The 21,324-nt window shown below is 66.9% G+C and overlaps 2 protein-coding genes across 4 annotated transcripts; both read left to right on the top strand.

The window, feature by feature from the left end:
- Positions 1 to 1,227: 1,227 nt before the first annotated feature.
- On the top strand, positions 1,228 to 11,661 carry TMEM132A (transmembrane protein 132A). The gene is made up of 11 exons (XM_061999410.1): positions 1,228 to 1,375; positions 1,890 to 2,098; positions 2,176 to 2,772; positions 2,885 to 3,246; positions 3,340 to 3,489; positions 4,760 to 4,952; positions 6,236 to 6,379; positions 6,464 to 6,666; positions 7,626 to 7,902; positions 9,048 to 9,239; positions 10,094 to 11,661. The coding sequence occupies exons 1-11, from the start codon at positions 1,303 to 1,305 to the stop codon at positions 11,183 to 11,185; spliced, it is 3,492 nt and encodes a 1,163-aa protein (XP_061855394.1). The 5' UTR covers positions 1,228 to 1,302; the 3' UTR covers positions 11,186 to 11,661.
- A 1,244-nt stretch (positions 11,662 to 12,905) lies between these two features.
- Positions 12,906 to 19,929, top strand: CD6 (CD6 molecule). Of its 3 annotated transcripts, XM_062000086.1 has the most exons (13): positions 12,906 to 13,055; positions 14,589 to 14,654; positions 15,109 to 15,180; positions 16,161 to 16,469; positions 17,198 to 17,497; positions 17,646 to 17,714; positions 17,825 to 17,965; positions 18,090 to 18,218; positions 18,340 to 18,441; positions 18,515 to 18,592; positions 18,698 to 18,898; positions 19,471 to 19,608; positions 19,729 to 19,929. In XM_062000086.1, the coding sequence occupies exons 1-13, from the start codon at positions 13,001 to 13,003 to the stop codon at positions 19,809 to 19,811; spliced, it is 1,743 nt and encodes a 580-aa protein (XP_061856070.1). In that variant the 5' UTR covers positions 12,906 to 13,000; the 3' UTR covers positions 19,812 to 19,929. The 3 variants fall into 3 exon arrangements, with proteins under 3 accessions (XP_061856070.1, XP_061856072.1, XP_061856071.1); XM_062000088.1 differs by lacking the exon at positions 17,198 to 17,497; XM_062000087.1 differs by lacking the exon at positions 18,515 to 18,592.
- The last annotated feature ends 1,395 nt before the right edge of the window (positions 19,930 to 21,324 follow it).

The following is a 21,324-nucleotide window of genomic DNA, read 5'->3' as shown; positions in this document are numbered from 1 at the left end:
GATGGGATGAGGATGAGGTTGGGATGGGGAATGGGATGGGGATGGGGAAGAGAATGAGGATAGGAACAGGGAAGGGGAGAGGGAGCTGGATGGGAATGGAGAGGAGGACAAGGATGAGGCTGGAGAGTAGGGCAGAGGAGGAGGAGCGGGATGAAGATGGAGAGTGAGATGTGGATGAAGATGTGATGAGAATGAGGGGAGAGGGATAGGGATAGGGAGTGGGATGAGGAGGAGGAGGATGAAGATGAGATGGGAAGGAGGATGGGGAGCGAGATGAGAAGGATGAAGATGAGATGGGGAGTGGGATGAGAGGGGGATGAGGATGGGGAGTGAGAGGAGAGGGATGAAGATGAAGATGAGATGGGATGAGGTTGGGGAGTGGGATGAGGATGAGATGGGGAGTGGGATGAGGGGGAGGATGAGGATGGGGAGTGGGAGGAGGATGATGAGGATGAGATGGGATGAGGACGGGGAGTCGGATGAGGATGATGATGAGGATAAGATGGGGAGTGGGATGAGGGGGGGGATGAAGATGAGATGGGGAGTGGGATGAGGGGGAGGATGAGGATGGGGAGTGGGAGGAAGGGGATAATGATGAGGATGAGATGTGGAGTGGGATGAAGATGAGATGGGGAGTGGGATGAGGATGGGGAGTGGGAGAAGGAGGATGATGATGATGAGATGGGGAGTGAGATGAGGAGGGGGATGAAGATGAGATGGGGAGTGGGAGGAGGATGATGATGATGAGATGGGGAGTGAGATGAGGAGGGGGATGAAGATGAGATGGGGAGTGGGAGGAGGATGATGATGATGAGATGGGGAGTGAGATGAGGAGGGGGATGAAGATGAGATGGGGAGTGGGAGGAGGATGATGATGATGAGATGGGGAGTGAGATGAGGAGGGGGATGAAGATGAGATGGGGAGTGGGAGGAGGATGATGATGATGAGATGGGGAGTGAGATGAGGAGGGGGATGAAGATGAGGTGGGGAGTGGGATGAGGGGGATGAGGATGAGATGGGGATGAGGATGGGCAGTGGGATGAGGACGATGATGAAGCTGGAGCTGTGCTGGGGCCGCGGATGAAGCTGCGGAGGGGGCTGCGCTCGGCAGCGGGGCCCGGCGCCGCACGGGGCGGGCAGAGCCGGTGTTTAGGACCCGGCGGGACGAGGCGGCGCCGGTGCCGGTCCCGCCCCGGCCCCATTGTCTGCTCGCGGGGGCGGAGGGACGGAGCGACGGGCGGCCGGACGGACGGGAGCGGCGGCCGGTGCTGGCAGGGACGCGCCGCCGAGCCCTCCCGGCCATGGCCCCCGCGGCCCCGCCGGCGCTGCTGGCCCTGGCGCTGGCCCTGGCGCTGGCCCCGCTCCGCTGCCCAGGTGAGTGCGGCCGCACCGGCACCGGCACCGGCACCGGCACCGGCACCGGCGCCGCCCGCGCGGATCCGCTCCCGCCGCGATCCCGGGCGCTCGGATCCACCCCAAGCCCCGCTGCGGGCATCTGCCGCTGCCTCGATCCCCCCCGCCCGCGGCACGTGGGGATCCGCCGCGATCCCCGGAGGGCTCCGCTTCCCACGGGTCCCCCCGCGACCTGCCCGGCGAGCTGGGGACCGCGTGGGAATCTCTGTGCGTGTGCGTGTGTCCCCGCGCCCGGGGATCCATTCGGTGCCCCCGCGGCCATCCCGGAGCCCACCCTGCAGCCCCCGGCCCTGGTGCGGGTCCCCCCTCAACCCCCCCACGCCACCAGTGGGGGCACAAGCTCCTGTCCCCGGTGGGGGTGGGACGGCCGGGGGGTGCAAATCCCGGTTCCTCCTCGTGGTGCCAAGCTCAGAAGCGGGCACGGAGCGTCCCCACGTGCCACCCCACAGCAGCCCCTTTTCTACCCTCCCGGCAGCCGACGGGGACCCCCCCGAGCCCCTGTACCTGCCCGCGGCCCTGGACGTGCTGGGGGTGCCCGAGTACTACCGGCTGCAGCGGGCAGACGGGGACGTGGGCGCCAACGCCTCGCTGCACGCCCGCACCGACACCTTCCTGCTGCTGCCGCACGGCTCCGCCGCGCAGCCCCTCGTCCAGGCCACCTACCCGCCCTTCAGCACCCGCCAGGTACAAACACACCCCCCGCACCCCCCGCCCTGGGCTGGCCCCAAACCCGCCCACCGCCATCCCCTGGCTCTTTGCAGGAGGTGCCCACGCTGAGCCCCCCGGGCAGGGACGGCGCGGCAGCCTGGGCAGTGAGGGCTGTGTCCCTGGAGAGCGCCGTGTCCCCGGCTGAGCCCTTCGCCCGTGTCCTCTTCCACCTCTACGGGCCTGACTGGTTGCCTGGGCAGAAGGAGCAGCCTGGGCAGAAGGAGCACCCTGGGCAGAAGGAGCAACCTGGGCAGAAGGAGCACCCTGGGCAGCAGGGGCACCCTGGGCAGCAGGGGCACCCTGGACAGAAGGAGCACCCTGGGCAGCGGGGGCACCCCAAGGAACGGGAGCACCCCAAGGACTGGGACCACCCCAAGCAGTGGGACCACCTTGGGCATCAGGAGCACCCCAAGGAGCAGGAGCACCCTAAGCAATGGGAGCACCCCAGGCACCAGGAGCACCCCAAGGAGCAGGAGCACCCCGGGCACCAGCAGCACCCCAAGGAGCAGGAGCACCCTGGGCACCAGCAGCACCCCAAGGAGCAGGAGCACCCTGGGCACCAGCAGCACCCCAGGCAGCGGGACCTGCCCTGCGTCACTCTCCACGCTCGGCACCGTGGCCGCGTGGCCCGTGGCACGTGCCGCCTGCAGGTCAGTGCTGCTCAACCAAGCCTAGAGACCCCCCCCAAACTCCCTCCCCAAATCCTGGTCACCACCCCATCGTCCCCCCCTCCCTGAGCCATGGTCCCTCTCCCCCCTCCAGGCTCCTCTGGGCGTCTGCGTGGTCGAGCTGGAGATCCCCCCGCGTTGGTTCCTCCCGGCGTCCCCCTCCCCGCGCAGCCACCGCCACGCAGCCGAGCCCCCCGAGCCCCCCGAGGCGGCTGAGCTGCACTACAGGGTGCTGGGGGGGCTGGGGCAGTGTGAGGAGGAGGAGGAGGAAGAGCAGCCCCTGCAGTACGTGGGCCGGCTGGAGCTGCGGGCGGCAGAGCCGGCGCGGCAGCAGGAGGTGAGGCTGGACGACAAGGTGCTGCTGAGGGTGCCCGATGCCACCCTGCGCCCGGGCCAGCGCTTCACCGCCACCCTGGCTCTGCAGCACAACTTCACCGCTGACCAGCTGACCCTGAGGTGAGACCCCCCCCCCCCACACACACCCCCCCACCCAGGACCACCCCGTGCCCCGCGGGAAGGGGCCGTGGCGTGACGGGCATCCCCTGGCAGGGTGAAGGCGAAGAAGGGGCTGCAGGTGGTGGCTGCCAGGGCCGTGGCCCCCGAGCTGTGGAGCGTCCAGCTGGAGCGGAGCCGTGGCCCCAAGCACTCCACGGCCGTGGTGACGTGCGGGCGCAGCACGGAAGCCCCCGGCAGCGGCAGGTGGGGAGCGGCCCCCGAGACCCCCGTGCGGGGAGGGGGCTTCGGCATGGGCAGCCAGGAGGGGCAGAGGGAGCCTGTGTGTGGGACTGGTCCCATCCCAGTGTGGTCTGGTCAGAGCAGGGGCAGGTGTATGTTGTGTCTGTCTCATCCCAGCATGGCCCAGTTGGAACATGTGTGTTCCACCAGTCCCATCCCACTGTGGTCCAGTTGGAACGTGTGTGTTCCACCAGTCCCATCCCAGCATGGCCCAGTTAGAACCTGTGTGTTCCACCAGTCCCATCCCACTGTGGTCCAGTTGGAACGTGTGTGTTCCACCAGTCCCATCCCAGCATGGCCCAGTTAGAACCTGTGTGTTCCACCAGTCCCATCCCAGCATGGCCCAGATGGAACGTGTGTGTTCCACCAGTCCCATCCCAGCATGGCCCAGTTAGAACCTGTGTGTTCCACCAGTCCCATCCCAGCATGGCCCAGTTAGAACCTGTGTGTTCCACCAGTCCCATCCCAGCATGGCCCAGTTAGAACCTGTGTGTTCCACCAGTCCCATCCCACTATGGCCCAGTTGCAGCCTGTGTGTTCCACCAGTCCCATCCCAGCATGGCCCAGATGGAACCTGTGTGTTCCACCAGTCACATCCCACTATGGCCCAGTAGGAAGCTGTGTGTTCCACCAGTCCCATCCCACTATGTCCCAGTTGGAACGTGTGTGTTCCACCAGTCCCATCTCACTGTGGTCCAGTAGAAAGCTGTGTGTTCCACTAGTTCCATCCCAGCATGGCCCAGTTGCAGCCTGTGTGTTCCACCAGTCCCATCCCACTATGGCCCAGTTGCAGTCTGTGTGTTCCACCAGTCCCATCCCACTATGGCCCAGTTGCAGTCTGTGTGTTCCACCAGTCCCATCCCAGCATGGCCCAGATGAAACCTGTGTGTTCCACCAGACTCATCCCAGTATGGCCCAGTTGCAGCCTCTGTTGCATCAGTACCATCCCACTATAGCCCAGGTGAACCTGTGCATTACACCAGTCTCATCCCAGTATGGCCCGGTTGGCAGCTGTGTGTTGCACCACAGCCATCCCAGTATGACCCAGTCGAAGCAGGGGAGCCAGTGTGTTGCATCAGTCCCACCCCAGTATATTCCCATCCAAGCCGCATCACCCGTGCTTTACACCAGTCCCATCCCAGTATGACCCAGTCAGAGCAGGAGGGACCTGTGCATTGCACCAGTGTGGGCACTGGGGCCGCGGGGCAGCCCTGACCCTGGTGCCACGGCGCAGGGCACCGGCCTCGGGCGCCTTCCTGCAGCTGGACGTGGCGGTGGAGAACGGCACCGGGGGGCTGGCGGCGGCACGGCCCCTCACCTGGCAGGTGGAGTACCCAGGGCAGGACCCCGAGGCCCAGAAGGACAAACTGGTGTGGGAGATCCAGGTGTCAGAGCGGGACGTCCGTGCCCTCGTGCCCCTGGTGCAGGTGGGTGCTGCCTCCATCCCCCCAGCCCTGCCCCTGGGGGCCCTTCCAGCCCCTCGCTGGCTCACACGCTCCTTGGGGTTGGGAAGGGCCTTGGAGCTGCTGGAGCCCACCCTGTGCCCAGCCCAGCGCTGAGCCACGGCCCTCAGCACCTCAGCCCCGTGCCTTTGGCATCCCTCCAGGGCTGGGCACCCATTCCCCATCCCCAGACCTCCTGTGCTGCCCCAGCCCCTCTGTTCCCACAGCTGCTCTGGCAGGGGGGGGACCATGATGCCACCGTGGTCCTCACAGGCTTGTGGCAAGGTGGGCACTCTGACTGTGTTCCCAGCTGTGGGATAAAGCGGTTATTTGAAGAGGGTGAGATTATCCTTTGGGTTGGAGAAGCTCTTGGAGCTGCTGGAGCCCTGCCCAGCCCAGCACTGACCCACAGCCCTCAGCACCTCAGCCCAATGGCTCTGGGGTCCCTCCAGGGCTGGGCACTGCCCCAGCTCCCTGGGCAGCCTGGCACAGGGGCTCACACCCCTCTCAGGGGAACAGCTCAGCCTCAGCTCCAGCCTCAACCTCCCCTGGGGCAGCTGCAGCCCCTTTTCCCTTTGTCCTGTGGCTCATGGCTGGGAAGAGACTGACACCCCCCTGCCTGGGCTCCTGTGCCCCTCCTCTCCTTGCTCAGCTGCAGGGGGTGGCTGCTCTGGGTCCTGCCTCCCAAACCCTCAGCTTCTGGGGCAAAAGTGGGGAGCTGGAGGCCGTGGGGTGCTGAGGCTGCAGGTGTTGAGCCCAGCCCCGTGCTGAGAGGAGCCTCAGCACCAGCCCTTTGCTCGCCACCCTGGGCTGTGGGGCTGGATGTCGTGACAAGGTCCCACAACCATAGAACTGGTTGAGTGGAAAAGCCCTTGGAGCTGCTGGAGCCCTCACCCAGCCCAGCCCAGCACTGACCCAGGGCTGTGGGGTCCCTGCAGGGCTGGGCACTCCCCCAGCTCCCTGGGCAGCCTGGCACAGGGGCTGACACCCCTCTCAGGGGAACAGCTCAGCCTCAGCTCCAGCCTCAGCCTCCCCTGGGGCAGCTGCAGACTCTTTCCTCTTGTCCTTTCACTCATCACTGATCATCACTGACCCCCAGCTCCCTGCAGCCTCCTGTCAGGGAGTGTCACAGAGTGCTCCCATCTCCCCTCAGCCTCCTCTTCTCCAGCCTCCACACCCCCATTCCCTCAGCCCTTCCCCAGCACCCTCATCCTCCAGCCCCTTCCCCATTTTTCTTGCCTGCCTCAGCCCCTCTGTGCCCCCCCCAGGAGCTGGACATCCTCAACACAGCCCCTCTGACGGGCATCCCCCGTGCCGTGCCCGTCAGGCTGGTGACGGTGGAGGCCGGCGGTGCCGTGGCCGAGCTGACCGAGCCCCCGGGCTGCGAGTCGGCTGACAAGCAGGTCCTGCAGGTGAGCAGCATCACGAGGAGGGGGCACCCCCTCGCCCACCCCCATCACCCCTTGCACTGCCCCCGGGCCGCCCCGTGCCCGCAGGTGTCGGAGGCGTGCGACGCGGTGCTGGTGGCGGGGAAGGAGAGCCGCGGGGCGCGGGGGGCGCGCGTGGATTTCTGGGCTCGGCGCCTCCACTCGTCGCTGCGCTTCGGCGTCTGGGCGCCGCTGCTGCCGCTGCGCCTGCAGCTCAGTGACACGGCCCTGGAGCAGCTGCGGGGCTGGCGCCTGCCCGGCGGCCCCGAGAGGTGAGAGCGGCGCTGGCACGGAGAGAGGGGGGGTATGGTCCATAGGCGCCCGCCCAGCGGTGGCCTGAGGGGTGAGGAGGGAGCTGGGAGAGGGGTGGTGAGACACAGCGGGGTTGTGGGGTATGCCCCTGCCCCACTGAGCCCCATGGCACCCATGGGATGTGCCCCTGCCCCACTGAGCCCCAGGGCACCCCTGAGATGTGCCCCTGCCCCTCTGAGCCCCACAACACCCCTGAGATGTGCCCCTGCCCCACTGAGCCCCATGGCCCCCCTGAGATGTGCCCCTGAGCCCCTCAGCCCCATGGCATCTGTGGGATGTGCCCCTGCCCCTCTGAGCCCCACAACACCCCTGAGATGTGCCCCTGCCCCACTGAGCCCTACAACACCCCTGAGATGTGCCCCTGCCCCACTGAGCCCCAGGGCACCCATGGGATGTGCCCCTGAGCCCCTCAGCCCCGTGGCATCTGTGGGATGTGCCCCTGCCCCTCTGAGCCCCACAACACCCATGGGATGTGCCCCTGCCCCACTGAGCCCTACAACACCCCTGAGATGTGCCCCTGCCCCTCTGAGCCCCACAACACCCATGGGATGTGCCCCTGAGCCCCTCAGCCCCATGGCATCTGTGGGATGTGCCCCTACCCCTCTGAGCCCCAGGGCACCCCTGAGATGTGCCCCTGCCCCACTGAGCCCCACAACACCCATGGGATATGCCCCTGAGCCCCTCAGGCCCATGGCATCTGTGGGATGTGCCCCTGCCACACTGAGCCTCCACACACTCATGACACATGTCCCTGCCCCACTGAGCCCCAGGGCACCCATGAGATGTGCCCCTGCCCCACTAAGCCCCCACACTCATAACACACCCCCCTGCCCCTCCAAGCCCCCTGGCAGCCCTGCCAGGCAGCCCCCACCCCTCCCACAGCCCCGGGTGGGTGCCAGCCCTGCCCCTTCCCCTGCAGCGCGGCGCTGGAGGCCGAGGCCGGCGGGGAGGAGGCTGAGCGGCGGGCACGGGGCTGCCGGCCCCAGTACCAGCGCTCGCAGCTCAGGGTCCTGGCACACTTTGTCGCCCACCCCATGGACGGTGGCCGCCACCTCAGCTACCTGCCGGGCCCAGAGTGGCTGCTGGACGTCACCCACTTGGTGGCCGGGCACACGCGGGTGCAGGACCCCCGCGTGGCATCGCTGGAGGGGGGCACCGTGGTGGTGGGCAGGGAGCCCGGGGTCACCTCCGTGGAGGTAGGGTTGGGGTGGTGGGAGGGGGGCAAGGGTTGGTTGGAGGGGAGGGGTGGTCCTGGGGGGCAGAGGGGTTGTGGGGAAGGGAGAGATGGGAGGTGGGGGGCTGAGGGGGTGAGATGGGGGCTGGAAGGGGTGAGAGATGGTGATGGGGGCTGGAAGGGGTTGTGGGGGATGGAGAGATGGTGATGGGGGCTGGAAGAGGTTGTGGGGGGCTGAGGGGGTGAGATGGGGGCTGGAAGAGGTTGTGGGGAGCTTAGGGGGTGAGATGGGGGCTGGAAGGGGTTGTGGGGGCTGAGGGGGTGAGATGGGGGCTGGAAGGGGTTGTGGGGGCTGAGGGGGTGAGATGGGGGCTGGGAGAGGTTGTGGGGGCTGAGGGGGTGAGATGGGGGCTGGAAGGGGTTGTGGGGGCTGGAGAGATGGTGATGGGGGCTGGAAGAGTTTGTGGGGGCTGAGGGGGTGAGATGGGGGCTGGAGGGGGTTGTGGGGGCTGGAGAGATGGTGATGGGGGCTGGAAGGGGTTGTGGGGGCTGGAGGAAAGAAATGGGGACTAGGGGGGCTGGAGAGATGGAGAAGGGGGGGCTGGAGGGGGTCCTGGGGGCAGGAGAGATGGAGATGAGGGGCTGGAAGGGTTTCTGGGGGTATGGGGAGGGAGATGGAGGCTGGAGGAGGTTCTGAGGGCAGGGGGAGGGAGACGGGGACTGCAGGGGGTCCTGGGGGCTGGAGAGAGGGAGATGGGGGCTGGAAGGGGTTGTGGGGCTGGAGAGAGGGAGATGGGGGCTGGAAGGGGTTGTGGGGCTGGAGAGAGGGAGATGGGGGCTGGAGGAGGTTCTGGGGGCAGGAGGAGATGGAGGCTGGGGGAGTTCCCAGCAGGGATGGAGAGATGGAGATGGGACCTGCAGGGGATCATGGGGGCTGAAGAGATGGAGATGGGGGATGGTTCTGGGGGCTGAAGAGATGGAAATGTGGGGCTGGAAAGGGTTTCTGGGGACGGAGGGAGGGAGATGGGGGCTGGAGGGGTTCCCAGGGGGAGCTGGGTGATGAGGAGGCTGCAGAGAGGGAACCATGGTGCCAGGGATGGTGGGGGATTGCAGGTGATGAAGCCTGGAGCCTCAGGTCCCCCCTCTCTCTCCCCCCCGTGCCCCCAGGTGCACTCCCCTCTCTCAGCCTCCATCCTGGGCGAGCAGCTGCTGGTGGTGTCCGAGGAGAAGGTGACGGTGACGGAGCTGCGCGCGGGGCTGGTGGCGGGGCTGAGCCTGAGCCTGCGGGTACAGCCCGGCCAGCCCCGGCTGCTCACGGCCACCACGCACGGCACAGCCACCCTGCGTGGCCACAAGCAGGTCAGGGGGGCGAGGGGCTGCCTGGGGGTATGGTTTTGGGGACCACAAGCATGTGAGGGGGGATCTGGGCTGCTTGGGGGCTGTTTTTGGGGGACCATGAGCACATGAGGGGAGCTTTGTGCTGCCTGGGTGGGTGTTTTGGAGGCTCCAAACAGGTCAGGGGGGCTCTGTGCTGCCTGGGTGGGTGTGTTTGGGGTCTCCAATTATGTGAGAGGGGCTCTGCACTGCTTGAGGGGTGTTTTTGGGGTTCACAAGCAGGTGAGGGGGGGCTCTGGGCTGCTTGGGGGGTGTTTTGGGGGACCACAAGCAGGTCAGGGGGGCTCTGGGCTGCCTGGGAGGGTGTGTTTGGGGTCTCCAAGCATGTGAGGGGGGCTCTGGGCTGCCTGGAGGGGTGTTTGTGGGGGCCACAAGCAGATGAGGTGGGCTCTGGGCTGCTTGAGGAGTGTTTTTGTGGGGCCACAAGCATGTGAGAGGGGCTCTGGGCTGCCTGGGGGGATGTTTTGGGGGCCACAAGCAGGTCAGGTGGGCTCTGGGCTGCTTGAGGAGTGCTTTTGGGGACTCCAAGCATGGGAGGTGGGCTCTGTGCTACCTGGGGGGGGGGTGTTTTGGGGAACCACAAGCATGTGAGAGGGGCTCTGGGCTGCCTGGGGGGATGCTTTGGGGGCCACAAGCATGTGAGGGGGACTCTGGGCTGCCTGGGTGGGTGTTTTTGGGGGCCACAAGCATGTGAGGGGGACTCTGGGCTGCCTGGGTGGGTGTGTTTGGGGTTCACAAGCAGGTCAGGGTGTCTCTGTGCCGCCTGGGGTGGGTGATTTCGGGGGTGCCGGTGCCACCCCCACCCTCATCCCCGTCAGGAGGCGACGCTGTCCGTCTGGCTGTCCTTCTCTGACCGTACCCTGGCCCCGCTGGAGCTCTACGGCTGGCAGGACGCGGCCCTGAGCGTCACCTCCTTGGACCCCGCCGTGGCCAGCGCCGGGGGCTCGGCGGGGGCCCGGCCGTGGGTGGTGGCGGAGGGCCCGGGCCGGGGGGCGCTGCTGCAGCTCAGCCTCTACCCCCCGGACTCCTGTCGCCGGGGCCGGCACCGGGGGGCCCCGTTGGCCACGGGCACGGCCTGGCTGGAGGTGGGGGGCTGGCGCCGCGCTCCCACCCCCGGCGGCCCCCGTGGAGGCCGGCCCAGGCCCGGCTCGGCCTTTCCCCGTGCCGAGGGAGCCATGTCTGGTGAGGCCGTGACGGCGGCCGGGGAGCCCCGGCACGGGGAGCCCCCCGGGGTGGGACCTGCCTCCACCAAGCTCCGTGGGCTGGGGTCTTCCTCGGAGGAGGAGGAGGAGGAAGAGGGAGCTTATGGCCGTGCCCGTGGCGCCGCGGAGGAGGGAGACGAGGAGGAGGAGGAGGACGAGATGGTGAAGGCTCCCGAGCGGGTGACCGACCTGGAGATCGGCATGTACGTCCTGCTGGGGGTCTTCTGCTTGGCCATCTTCATCTTCCTCGTCAACTGCATCTTCTTCGTCCTGAGGTACCAGCAGAAGGAGCTGCCCGAGCCCGGGGCCGCCCCCTCCGCCCCCCAACCCCACAACTGGGTCTGGCTGGGCACCGACCAGGAGGAGCTGAGCCGGCAGCTGGACCGACGGCAGCCCGAGCCCGCGGCCCCCCGGCCCGGCCCCGAGCCCACCCGCTGCTCCTGCGCCTCGGGGGCAGAGCCCGCCGCCGCCCCCAGCCCCCTGCCCCGCAAAGAGGGGGCTGCGCCGGCCGGGGGGAGGAGGAAGAGGGTGGAATTCGTGACCTTCGCCCCCGGCCGTGCCCCCGAGGAGCCCCCCGAGGCCGTGCCCCACGTGCAGTCCATCCTGGTGGCCAGCGAGGATGACATCCGCTGGGTCTGCGAGGACATGGGGCTGCGGGACCCCGAGGAGCTCAGGAGCTACATGGAGAGGATCAGGGGCAGCTCCTGACCCCACGGCTCCCCTCACCCTCCCCTTAACCCACCTCCCCAACCCCGGGGGCTGTGCTGCTCGTGGGGACCGCTGGCTCAGCTCACCCAAGGGACCACCCCAGGCTGTGTGTGTGTGTGAGTGTGTGAGTGTGTGTGTGTGGTGTGGGGTGGGGGGACACATCCCCCTGCTCAGGGGAGGGGGTCTGTAGCACCAGGGGCTGCTCTCACTGCTTTGGGTCTCATTGCGACATTGTGTTCATAGTGATGATGATGATGATGATGGTGATGAGTCCTGTGGTCTGATCCCGGGGTGGGAGGAGAAGGGTGGGGGGTCCTGTGCCCTCTCCTTGCCTCGCTGCCGACCCCCTTTCACCCCGGCCACACATCCATTTTGTACGACTGGCATCTCCTCCCAGCCCCGCCCAGGGGCTGCCCCGGGGGGTATTTATGGGAGATTTTTAATTCTGACGTTGTTACAAAAATAAAAGAGGCAAAAAAGCCACAGGCCGAGGGACCCTCCTTCTACAGACCCTCCCAGCGCCCCTCCTCCCACAGACCCTCCCAGCGCCCCTCCTTCCTCCCACAGACCCTCCCACGGACCCTTCTTCCTCCCACGGACCCTATAAAGGACCCTCCTTCCTCCCTGGGACCCCCAAGGGACCCTCCCACGGACCCTATAGAGGACTCTCCTTCCCCCTAGGGACCCTCCTTTCTACCCGGGACCCTCCTTCCCCCGAGGGACCCTCCATCCTCCCACGGATCCTCCCAGGGATCCTCCTTCCTCCCACGGACCCTATAAAGGACCCTCCTTTCTCCTCGGGACCCTCCTTCCTCCTGGGGACCCCCAAGGGACCCTCCTTTTTCTCCGGGACCCTCCTTCCTCCCAGGGACCCCCAAGGGACCCTCTTTCCCCCGAGGGACCCTATAAAGGACCCTCCTTCCTCCCACGGATCCTCCTTTTTCCCAGGGACCCTCCTTCTCTCGAGGGACCCTCCTTTCTACCCGGCACCCTCCTTCCTCCCAGGGACCCCCAAGGGACCCTCCTTCCCCCAAGGGACCTTCCTTCCCCCAAGAGACTCTCCTTCCTCCCAGGGACCCCCAAGGGACCCTCCTTCCTCCCAGGGACTATCCCAGGGACCCTCCTTCCCCCGAGGGACCCTCCTTCCTCCCGGGGACCCCCAAGGGACCCTCCTTCCCCCGAGGGACCCTCCTTCCTCCCGGGGACCATCCCAGGGACCCTCCTCCCCACCACGGTGAAGGAGCTGCCACCCTCCTCCTCCTCTGCCCATCCCTCCCTGACTCCCATGGCCACGGCGTCCCCCTTCTCAAGCCCCAACCAAGTGTCCCTCCAGCCAACGAGACGTGGGGATTTCCACCCTCCCAGCCCTCCCCAGTCAGTCCCAGTGCCCCCCAGCTTGCCCTGGCTGACAGCAGGAGATGCTCTGCGCACCCCAGCCCCCCACATTCTGCTCCATCACCCCCTGGAGGTCCCACAGCCTGGGGGGAGCCCGAGTCCCACCGATGCCACCCCGAGCCACGGTGCCTGCAAACGGTGGCCCGTGTGACCCAGGCTGGCACCAGCAGCCCCCCGAGTTCCCCCCACGACCCCCCACTTCCCCTCTGTGGGTGTGCAGGATGGGGCCAGCCCCCCGCCCTCCCTCCGCCCCACGGTGCTGAGCTGGCTTCCTGCAGCCCTCACCACAAGCCCGGGAGCACAGAGCGTGTGTGAGCTGCAGGAATCGAGGCTCTGAGGGAGGACGGGACCCCCCCTCCCCATCTCCCCTTCCCTGACCCCCCACCTCGCCATGGGGCTGCCCCACAGGCTCTGAGCAGGATGGAGGGGCTCTGCCTGCTCTTGGCAGCTCTCTGTGCCATGGTGCCAGGACAAGGTATGGTGACGTCCCTCCTCTTGTCCCTCCTCTGTGTGCAGAGCCCCTGGGGGGATGATGACTGCTGATTTGGGTGTTGATTTGGGTGCTGGGTGCCTGCAGAGCCCCCAGGGTTTGGGTGCTGGGTGCCTGCAGTGATGGCCCTTCTGATTTGGGTGCTGGGTGCCTGCAGTGATGCCTCTGCTGATTTGGGTGTTGATTTGGGCGCTGGGTGCCTGCAGAGCCTCTAGGGTTTGGGTGCTGGGTGCCTGCAGAGCCCCCAGGGTTTGGGTGCTGGGTGCCTGCAGTGGTGCCTCTGCTGATTTGGGTGCTGGGTACCTTCAGAGCCCCCAGGGTTTGGCTGCTGGGTGCCTGCAGTGATGCCTCTGCTGATTTGGGTGCTGGGTACCTTCAGAGCCCCCAGGGTTTGGGTGCTGGGTGCCTGCAGTGGTGCCTCTGCTGATTTGGGTGCTGGGTACCTTCAGAGCCCCCAGGGTTTGGCTGCTGGGTGCCTGCAGTGATGCCTCTGCTGATTTGGGTGCTGGGTACCTTCAGAGCCCCCAGGGTTTGGGTGCTGGGTGCCTGCAGTGATGGCTCTGCTGATTTGGGTGCTGGGTGCCTGCAGTGATGGCTCTGCTGATTTGGGGTACCAGGTACCTGTGGCTTCCCCAGGGTTGGGTCCTACGGCGGTAAAGGGGTGCTGAGCTCTTCCCTTTGGTGCTGAGCTCTTCTCTCTGCCAAGCTGAGCTCCTCTGCAGCCTCTCCCTGTCCTCACCACGAGGGAAGAGTGTCAGGGGACCCTACAAGGGCTCTTGGGACCATCCCACCCAGCAGCCCTGTGGGGACGTGCTGACGCTCTCCTCGCTTTGCACCAAACTCCCTCGTGTCCCCTCCTCCAGCATCACCCTGGGGACACTTTCAGGGGCCAGCTGCTCCTCCCCCAAGCCCATCCTGGCAGGGTGGAGGCTGCTTTAGCCCCCGAAATGGCTGCCAGCAGCAGCCTCAGCTCCTGTGCCCCGTGAGGTGCCAGCCGCCATCGCCCCGCTCGCCGCCCACAGCTCCTTCCCGCACCTTCCCTGCCCCGCTGCGGGTGCCAGCCCCAGCCCCCACCTTCAGCCCTGCTCCTCCTGGGCAGCTCAAACACAAACCCAAAGCCCAGGGGCTCGGGGGTTGGTTTCCCATGGAGACAGCCAGCCAGCAGCCCCCCAGGTGCCTGTGGCAGGGATGGGTGAGCCAAGGTGGGCAGGGGCTGTGCCCACGCAGAGAGCTGACGTAGCCCTTGCCAAAAGTGGCCTTTTTTGGTCAAAAATCCTTCCTGCATCGTCAGATTTGGGTGGTGATGGTGGTGAACGTGCCAAACCCTGCCCCATGGGGGCAAATCCTTCACCCTAAGGGGGGGATGAACCCCCCTGGCGAGGTGCTGGGCTGAGGGGAAGGGCTGGGAGGGAGAGGGGATGGGGAAAGGGGGTTGGGATGGAGGTTGAAATGGCTGCTGTGGCCTTTGAGGGGAGAGGAGAAAAGCCCCAGAGCAGAGCTTGTCCCTCTGTGTCCCAGGCACAGCGAGATGGGCAGCGTGGGGACGGGGACATGATGGCACCCGACTCTCCAGCTCTCCCTCCGGTGAGTCCTGCCCCATGGTCACCACATCTGGGGCCTCCCCCACCCTGTGAGCAGCCCCCACGGCAGGATTGGGCCCCCGGGGGGGGGGATGTTCCCCTCCTTGGGGGATGTGAGGAGGTGGGGTGAAGGTTTTGGGGTGCAGGAGAGCCGCGCCATCCATTTTGTGGCAGCGTGGGACGACATCTTGAGCATCCTTCCGCAGAGCAGCGTGGCTTTGGGGGGGCACCTTCCTCTCCCTCTGCCCCCCAACCTCCTCAGTCACCATGGGGCTACTTGCTGGGGTTGTGGCAAAGCCACAGCTCTCCAGTTTGCCATCTGTGAGCCGCAGCAGCCAAACCCCCTGCTCTCTGAGCCTGAAAAGGGGGTGCTGCTCCCCCACCTCCACCCCCAGACACCCTCCCCGAGGGTGGGCTCAACCCCTCGTAACCCCTTCTCCCTTCTCCCCTCCTTGTAGCCCCTCCAGAGGTGACCAGCCCCCCCATCACCCCAGTGGGCAGCACGGCTGGAAACGCCTCGATGGCACCAGGTGAGAGCGGGAGGGAAGAGACAGGACACGGGGAGAGGGGCTGCAGCTGCCCCAGGGGAGGTTGAGGCTGGAGCTGAGGCTGAGCTGTTTCCCTCAGAGGGGTGTGAGCCCCTGTGCCAGGCTGCCCAGGGAGCTGGGGCAGTGCCTAGCCCTGGAGGGACCCCACAGCCCTGGGTCAGTGCTGGGCTGGGCAGGGGCTGGGCTCCAGCAGCTCCAAGGGCTTTTCCACTCAACCAGTTCTATGGTTGTGGGACCTTGTCACGACATCCAGCCCCACAGCCCAGGGTGGCGAGCAAAGGGCTGGTGCTGAGGCTCCTCTCAGCACGGGGCTGGGCTCAACACCTGCAGCCTCACCACCCCACGGCCTCCAGCTCCCCAGTTCTGCCCCAGAAGCTGAGGGTTTGGGAGGCAGGACCCAGAGCAGCCACCCCCTGCAGCTGAGCAAGGAGAGGAGGGGCACAGGAGCCCAGGCAGGGGGGTGTCAGTCTCTTCCCAGCCATGAGCCACAGGACAAGGGGAAAAGGGGCTGCAGCTGCCCCAGGGGAGGCTGAGGCTGGAGCTGAGGCTGAGCTGTTTCCCTGAGAGGGGTGTCAGCCCCTGTGCCAGGCTGCCCAAGGAGCTGGGGCAGTGCCCAGCCCTGGAGGGACCCCAAAGCCAAGGTGCTGAGTTGCTGGGTCAGTGCTGGGCTGAGGAGGGGATGCTCTCCAGCAGAGAGCTGGGGGTCAGTGATGGTCAGTGATGAGTGACAGGACAAGAGCAAAAGGGCTGCAGCTGCCCCAGGGGAGGTTGAGGCTGGAGCTGAGGCTGAGCTGTTTCCCTGAGAGGGGTGTGAGCCCTGTGCCAGGCTGCCCAGGGAGTGCCCAGCCCTGCAGGGACCCCAGAGCTGAGGCTGTGGTCAGTGCTGGGCTGGGCTGGGCTCCAGCACCTCCAAGACCTTTCCCAGCCTCAGTGTCTCCATTCCCTGCCCTCCCCTGGCCCAGGCCCTGGCCGGCTGAGGCTGGCAGGAGGCCGGAGCCGCTGCGAGGGCCGCGTGGAGCTGGAGCAGGCGGGCGCCTGGGGAACCGTGTGCGACGACTCGTGGGACGAGGCCGACGCCGACGTGGTGTGTCGGGAGCTGAGCTGCGGCCGCGCCGTGCGGGCTCAGGGCCGGGCTGCCTTCGGCCGCGGCCACGGGGCCATCCTCAGGGACGAGGTGAGCTGTGAGGGACACGAGGAGCGTCTCTGGGACTGCCCGGCTCTGACTGAGCACGACTGCAGCCACAAAGAGGATGCCGGGGTGGTGTGTTCAGGTAAGGGCAGGGAAGAAGCGTGAATGCGGGCTCGTGGCAGCATGGGGGGCATCCAGAGAGGGTGGGCAGCAGGGCCAGGGAGCTTCTGCACCCCCTCTGAGGCCTCATCCTGAGCCCTGTGGCCAGTGCTGGGCTGCCCAGCTCAGGAGAGACAGGGAAGTGCTGCACAGAGGGCAGTGCAGGGACACCAAGATGGTCATCCCATCGCTCCCAGTTGTGCTTTCCTGGATGTAGCCTCTTGTTGCTGCTGGCTGGCATGTTCTGGCACACCACATCATCATCAGGGCTCCCAGGATGCTGAGGAGGAGAAGCTGAGGGACCCTGGGGCTGCTCAGCTGCAGGAGAGAAGCCTGAGCTCAGGGGCACCTCAGCAATGCTGCTCAGGCCCTACAGGCTGCAGAGCCCCAGGGGGGGCTGTGGTGCCCATAATGGGCACAGGCTGGGACACAAACAGCTCCCCTGGCCCAGGAGGAGAAAGCCCTTTGGTGCTGAGGGGAGGGAGCCCTGGCCCAGGCTGCCCAGGGAGGGTGTGGAGGCTCCTCAGGAGCTTCCCAACCCCACCTGGACACGTTCCTGTGCCCCCTGAGCCAGGGGAAGCTGCTGGAGCAGGGGCTGGGGGAGCTCTGAGTGACCCTTCCCACCACCAGCATTCAGGCACCCAGTGTGTGCTGGCTCTGGCAGCCCCCCAGCAGGATTAGTGCAGGTGCCCAGCCCCTCTCTGCCCACAGAGCACCAGGAGTGGCGCCTCTCCGGGGGCCGCGACGGCTGCGCCGGGCGAGTGGAAGTTTTCTTCCGTGGCTCCTGGAGCACGGTGTGTGACAGCAGCTGGTACGAGCTGGAGGCCACGGTGCTGTGCCACACTCTGGGCTGTGGGCAGCTCCTCAGGAGACTGTCCTTCGAGCACACGCTGCCTGGAAGGATGCTGTACCAGTGTGGCAGCCCACAGCCCTCGCTGGCACATTGCCAGTGGACCTACAATAAATCAGCTCCCTGCCACCAGTCCCGGGCAGCTGGTGTGGTCTGTAATGGTATGGGAAACCCCTCTACACCCCCTCTGCCCCTCCCAACCACACTCCTGGGGGTTTTGGGGGTTGGGGGGGGGGGGCTGACCTCCTGCTTGCAACACTACAGATGAGCTGCAACCTGTGTTCTCTGTCCTCTCCCGACTCCTGCCAGGCTCCCAGGGCTTGCAGATGCCAACCCCCACGGCCACGGTGGCGCTGGGCAATGTCACAGTGCAGAGACGTGAGTGTCCTGTGGGGCTGGGAAGGGCTGGGGGGGGCCGATCTGACTCTCCTCCTCCCCCTTCCCCAGAGGAAGGACGTGTCACGAGCTGTGTCTGCTCTCTGTCCCAGATGAGGAGGGCTCCGTGGCTGTCGGGGCACAGCCCCCCCTGCACGTGCCCCTCTTCATCCTCTGCCTGGTCCTGGCAGCGCTGCTGCTGCTCACCGTGCTGGCCTTCACCGCTGCCCTCCTGAGGCTGAGGAAGATGAGCGGTGAGGAGCCCCGGGGCAGGGGGTGGGCAGAGGGCAGGCACGGGCGATGGAAGGGGACGGCACTGCGTGTGGTGCTGGCTCTGCCACGGAGCATCGAGTGAGCGCATCCCCCTTGTCCCCAAAGCCCACGCCGTGTCCTCCCTGGGACTAGCTGGGCCAGTGCTGGTCACCCACAGAGCCCAGAGCCCCAGGGTGCCCTCGGGGACCTCCAACGACTACAGGGACGTGCCCCCCAGCCTTCCCAAAGGACCAGGTAGGTCTGGCAGGTCACCTCTCCCCCCTCCACACACACACACCCCCCTATCCGGGGAGGAGGGGCTGTGGCACGGGAGGTCCCGGCTGCCCCAGCCCCCTCCCACCACCCTCCCCCCCAGAGCCGCCGGTCCCGGCCCTTCCCACCGCCCAGGACTCCGACTCGGACTACGAACACTATGACTTCAGCAGCAAACCTCCCGTCGCCCTCTCCACCTTCTACAGTGAGCAAGCCACCCCCATCCCCCTCCCCGGCCCCCTGTCCCTGAGCCCCCCGCTGACGCCCCCTCCCCGCAGACTCGCTGCGCCGGCAGCCCGGGGAGCTGCAGCCGCTGATGCGCGGCCGGGCCGGGCCGGAGCGCTTCTGTGCCGAGGGTACGACACGAGGGGTGCCCGTCCCTCCGCCCTGCGGCACTGCCCAGCGCTGGGCCGCTGCGTGCCCCTCGGTCCGGGGCTAACCGGAGCCCCTGTGCCCCGCAGTGCCGGCCAGGCCGTACCCCCCGTCCAGGGGCAGGGCGAGCAGCTCTTCCTCTTCCTCCTCCTCCTCCTCCTGCACTGAGCCTTATTGCAACGGCAGCGCACCCACCCCGCACGCCTGGGGCTGGCCGCTCACGCCCGCCGATGGCACCCACCGGCACCCACAACCCACTGCCCACGACTACACCGACTGCCCCGGCACGGGTGGGCATCGCAGGCGGGCTGCGGGCTGCCAGGCACGGCCCCGGGGATGGGCACGGCCCCCGGGGAGGGAGCAGGGGGCGGAGAGACCCCAGGGAGCGGAGGAGAGAGTCCTGGAGAGGGGAGCGGGGATGGAGAGATCCCCCCCCGCAAGGAGAGGAGCAAGGGATGGAGAGAACCCAGGGAGGGGAGGAGAGAGTCCTGGAGAGGAGCAAGGGGTGGAGAGACCCCAGGGATGGGAGCTGGGGTGGAGACAGCCCTGGAGAGGGGAGCGGGGATGGAGAGATCCCTCCCCAAGGAGAGGAGCAAGGGATGGAGAGACCCCAGGGATGGGAGCGGGGGCGGAGAGAACCCAGGGAGGGGAGGAGAGAGTCCTGGAGAGGAGAGCAGGGATGGAGAGATTCCCCCCCGCAAGAAGAGGAGCAAGGGATGGAGAGACCCCCAGGAAGGGGAGCGGGGATGGAGAGACCCCAGGGACGGGAGCGGGGATGGGGACAGCCCCGGGGAGGTGAATGGGGGATGGCAAGAGCCCAAGGAGATAAGAGCAGGGATGGAAAGCGCCCTGTTTCCCCCAGCACCCCCATCAGTGCCCCGTGTGCCCGCCCCGGTGTCTCCAGCGGAGCCCGATCCCGCCGACAGCTCCAGCACCTCCTCGGGAGAGTGGTACGAGAACGTGCAGGGCTCGGAGCCACCCGGGGACCCATCCCCACACGGTGAGGCCCCGGGGGGGAGGAGGGTGTGGGGCTTGCTTGGGTGTTCTGCAGGGCTGCTCTGCCCCCTGCAGCATCCCCCCGCGCCCTGCCCGGCTCCCTGACGGGCTGTGTCCATCGCAGGCTGCCCGGCTCCTCCCAGCCCCTCGCACCCCGACTCCTCCGGGGCCAGCGACTACGATGACATCCAGGGCTCTGCTTGCTGAGCTGCCCGAGCCCCCCCAGGCCCAGCAGCACGGACCGAGGACTCGCCATCCCTCTGCACTTCTCCACTGTCCGGGCACGGGGTCCTGGCAGTGCTGGGGGGGTGCTGCTGGGGGCAGACGAGCTGTGCCAGGCTCTGTGCTGCAATTAAAAGCTTTTCCCAGCGGGTCCCTGTGTCTCTTGGCCGTGGAGGTGGCTGGTCACTAGCCCCAAGGGTGGCACCCACGGGCATTGAGCAGCCACCGAGTCACCAAGTGCTCCCATGGGGCAACTAAAGGGAGCAAGTGACCCAAAGATGTCCCTTCCTGCAGCCCCGTGCCAGGCTGCTCACTGTGCCCAGAAACTCTGGCTGCAGGGATGCTGGTGGGGAAGGCACTGGGGTCCCATCCCAGCACCGTGCTGCGTGGTGCTGCCAAGGAGGAGTCCCCAGACCCTTCTCACCCCTCCTCTCCCTGCCCTGGGGCTGTGGGGCAGACACCAAGCTGGGAAGTGGCTCAGAGCCATCTTCCAGCCCAGTGTGGATCAATCCCCCTTGCCCAGAGCTCCGGGGTGGGTTATGGATCCCCAAGGAAGGGATCCATCCCCCTCCCCCCCCAATATCCCTCTGTGCCAGGGGCAAAGCTGAAGCACCCCACAACCCACCTGACCCTGCCTGGGCAAAGCAGCATCACCCCCCTGCCAGGCACAGCTCGGGGACAAGGACACTGGTGGGCTTGGGGGGGCTGCACCCATCCGAGCCAGGGCCACCCCCCCCGGGGCTGGGACCCTCCCTCTGTCCCTCGGGCTTTCCCCGCGGCTCCTGTCGGGTTTCCAGCGGCCCGGGGGGGGGCAGGTGGAGCCTCGTTGGCGGAGGTTCAGACCCACCCCCGTGGAAAATTTGCCCCCGGCCACATCCTTCAGCTGTTTACCGAGGCGAGAGGCTCCGGCTCGGAGCGGCCCCGAACAAAAGGGGTTGAGCCGCAACAACGGAGGAAGCGCCAAAGATAGCAACAAAGCCCCAGACAAAGGGGGAGAGGAGGGAAACGAGAGCGAGGAGACGCTGCGGCGGGAGGGGAGGGCACGGGGGGTGGCACTGAGGAAGGGGCGATGGCACCTTTGGCGCCGCTCGCAGCCAGGCAGCGGCTCCGGGCACGGTGAAACGCGGAGGGCGGCGGTGCCCGCGGGCTGCTGATGCTCGGGGAGGGGATAACCCCGGCGCCGTGCAAAGGGTCGAGCGTGGCAGCTCCGGAGACAGCGCTGGCAACGGGTTTTATTCGCTGGGAAATGTCACCTCCGCCGAGGAGGCGCCGGGAGAGCGGCAGCGTGCAGGCAGGCAACGAGCTCCTCCCTGCTCCCACCAAAGGCAGCTCCTGCCTCTTAAAAGGCTCCTCACGAGCAGGCAGCACGGCACAGAGCTCCCAGCCCTCCCCAAACCCTCCCGAATAAACGCCGTGATAAGCAGCCAGAGCTGCGCTGGTGCTGAGCAGATCGGCTCAAACCCAGCCCCAAAGGCCTTCTGCAGCAGCTCAGACAGAG

This window comes from Colius striatus, chromosome 7, assembly GCF_028858725.1.
Source record: "Colius striatus isolate bColStr4 chromosome 7, bColStr4.1.hap1, whole genome shotgun sequence".
In the NCBI taxonomy this organism is placed as follows: Eukaryota; Metazoa; Chordata; class Aves; order Coliiformes; family Coliidae; genus Colius; species Colius striatus.
This window is presented reverse-complemented; position numbering and strand designations above follow the sequence as displayed.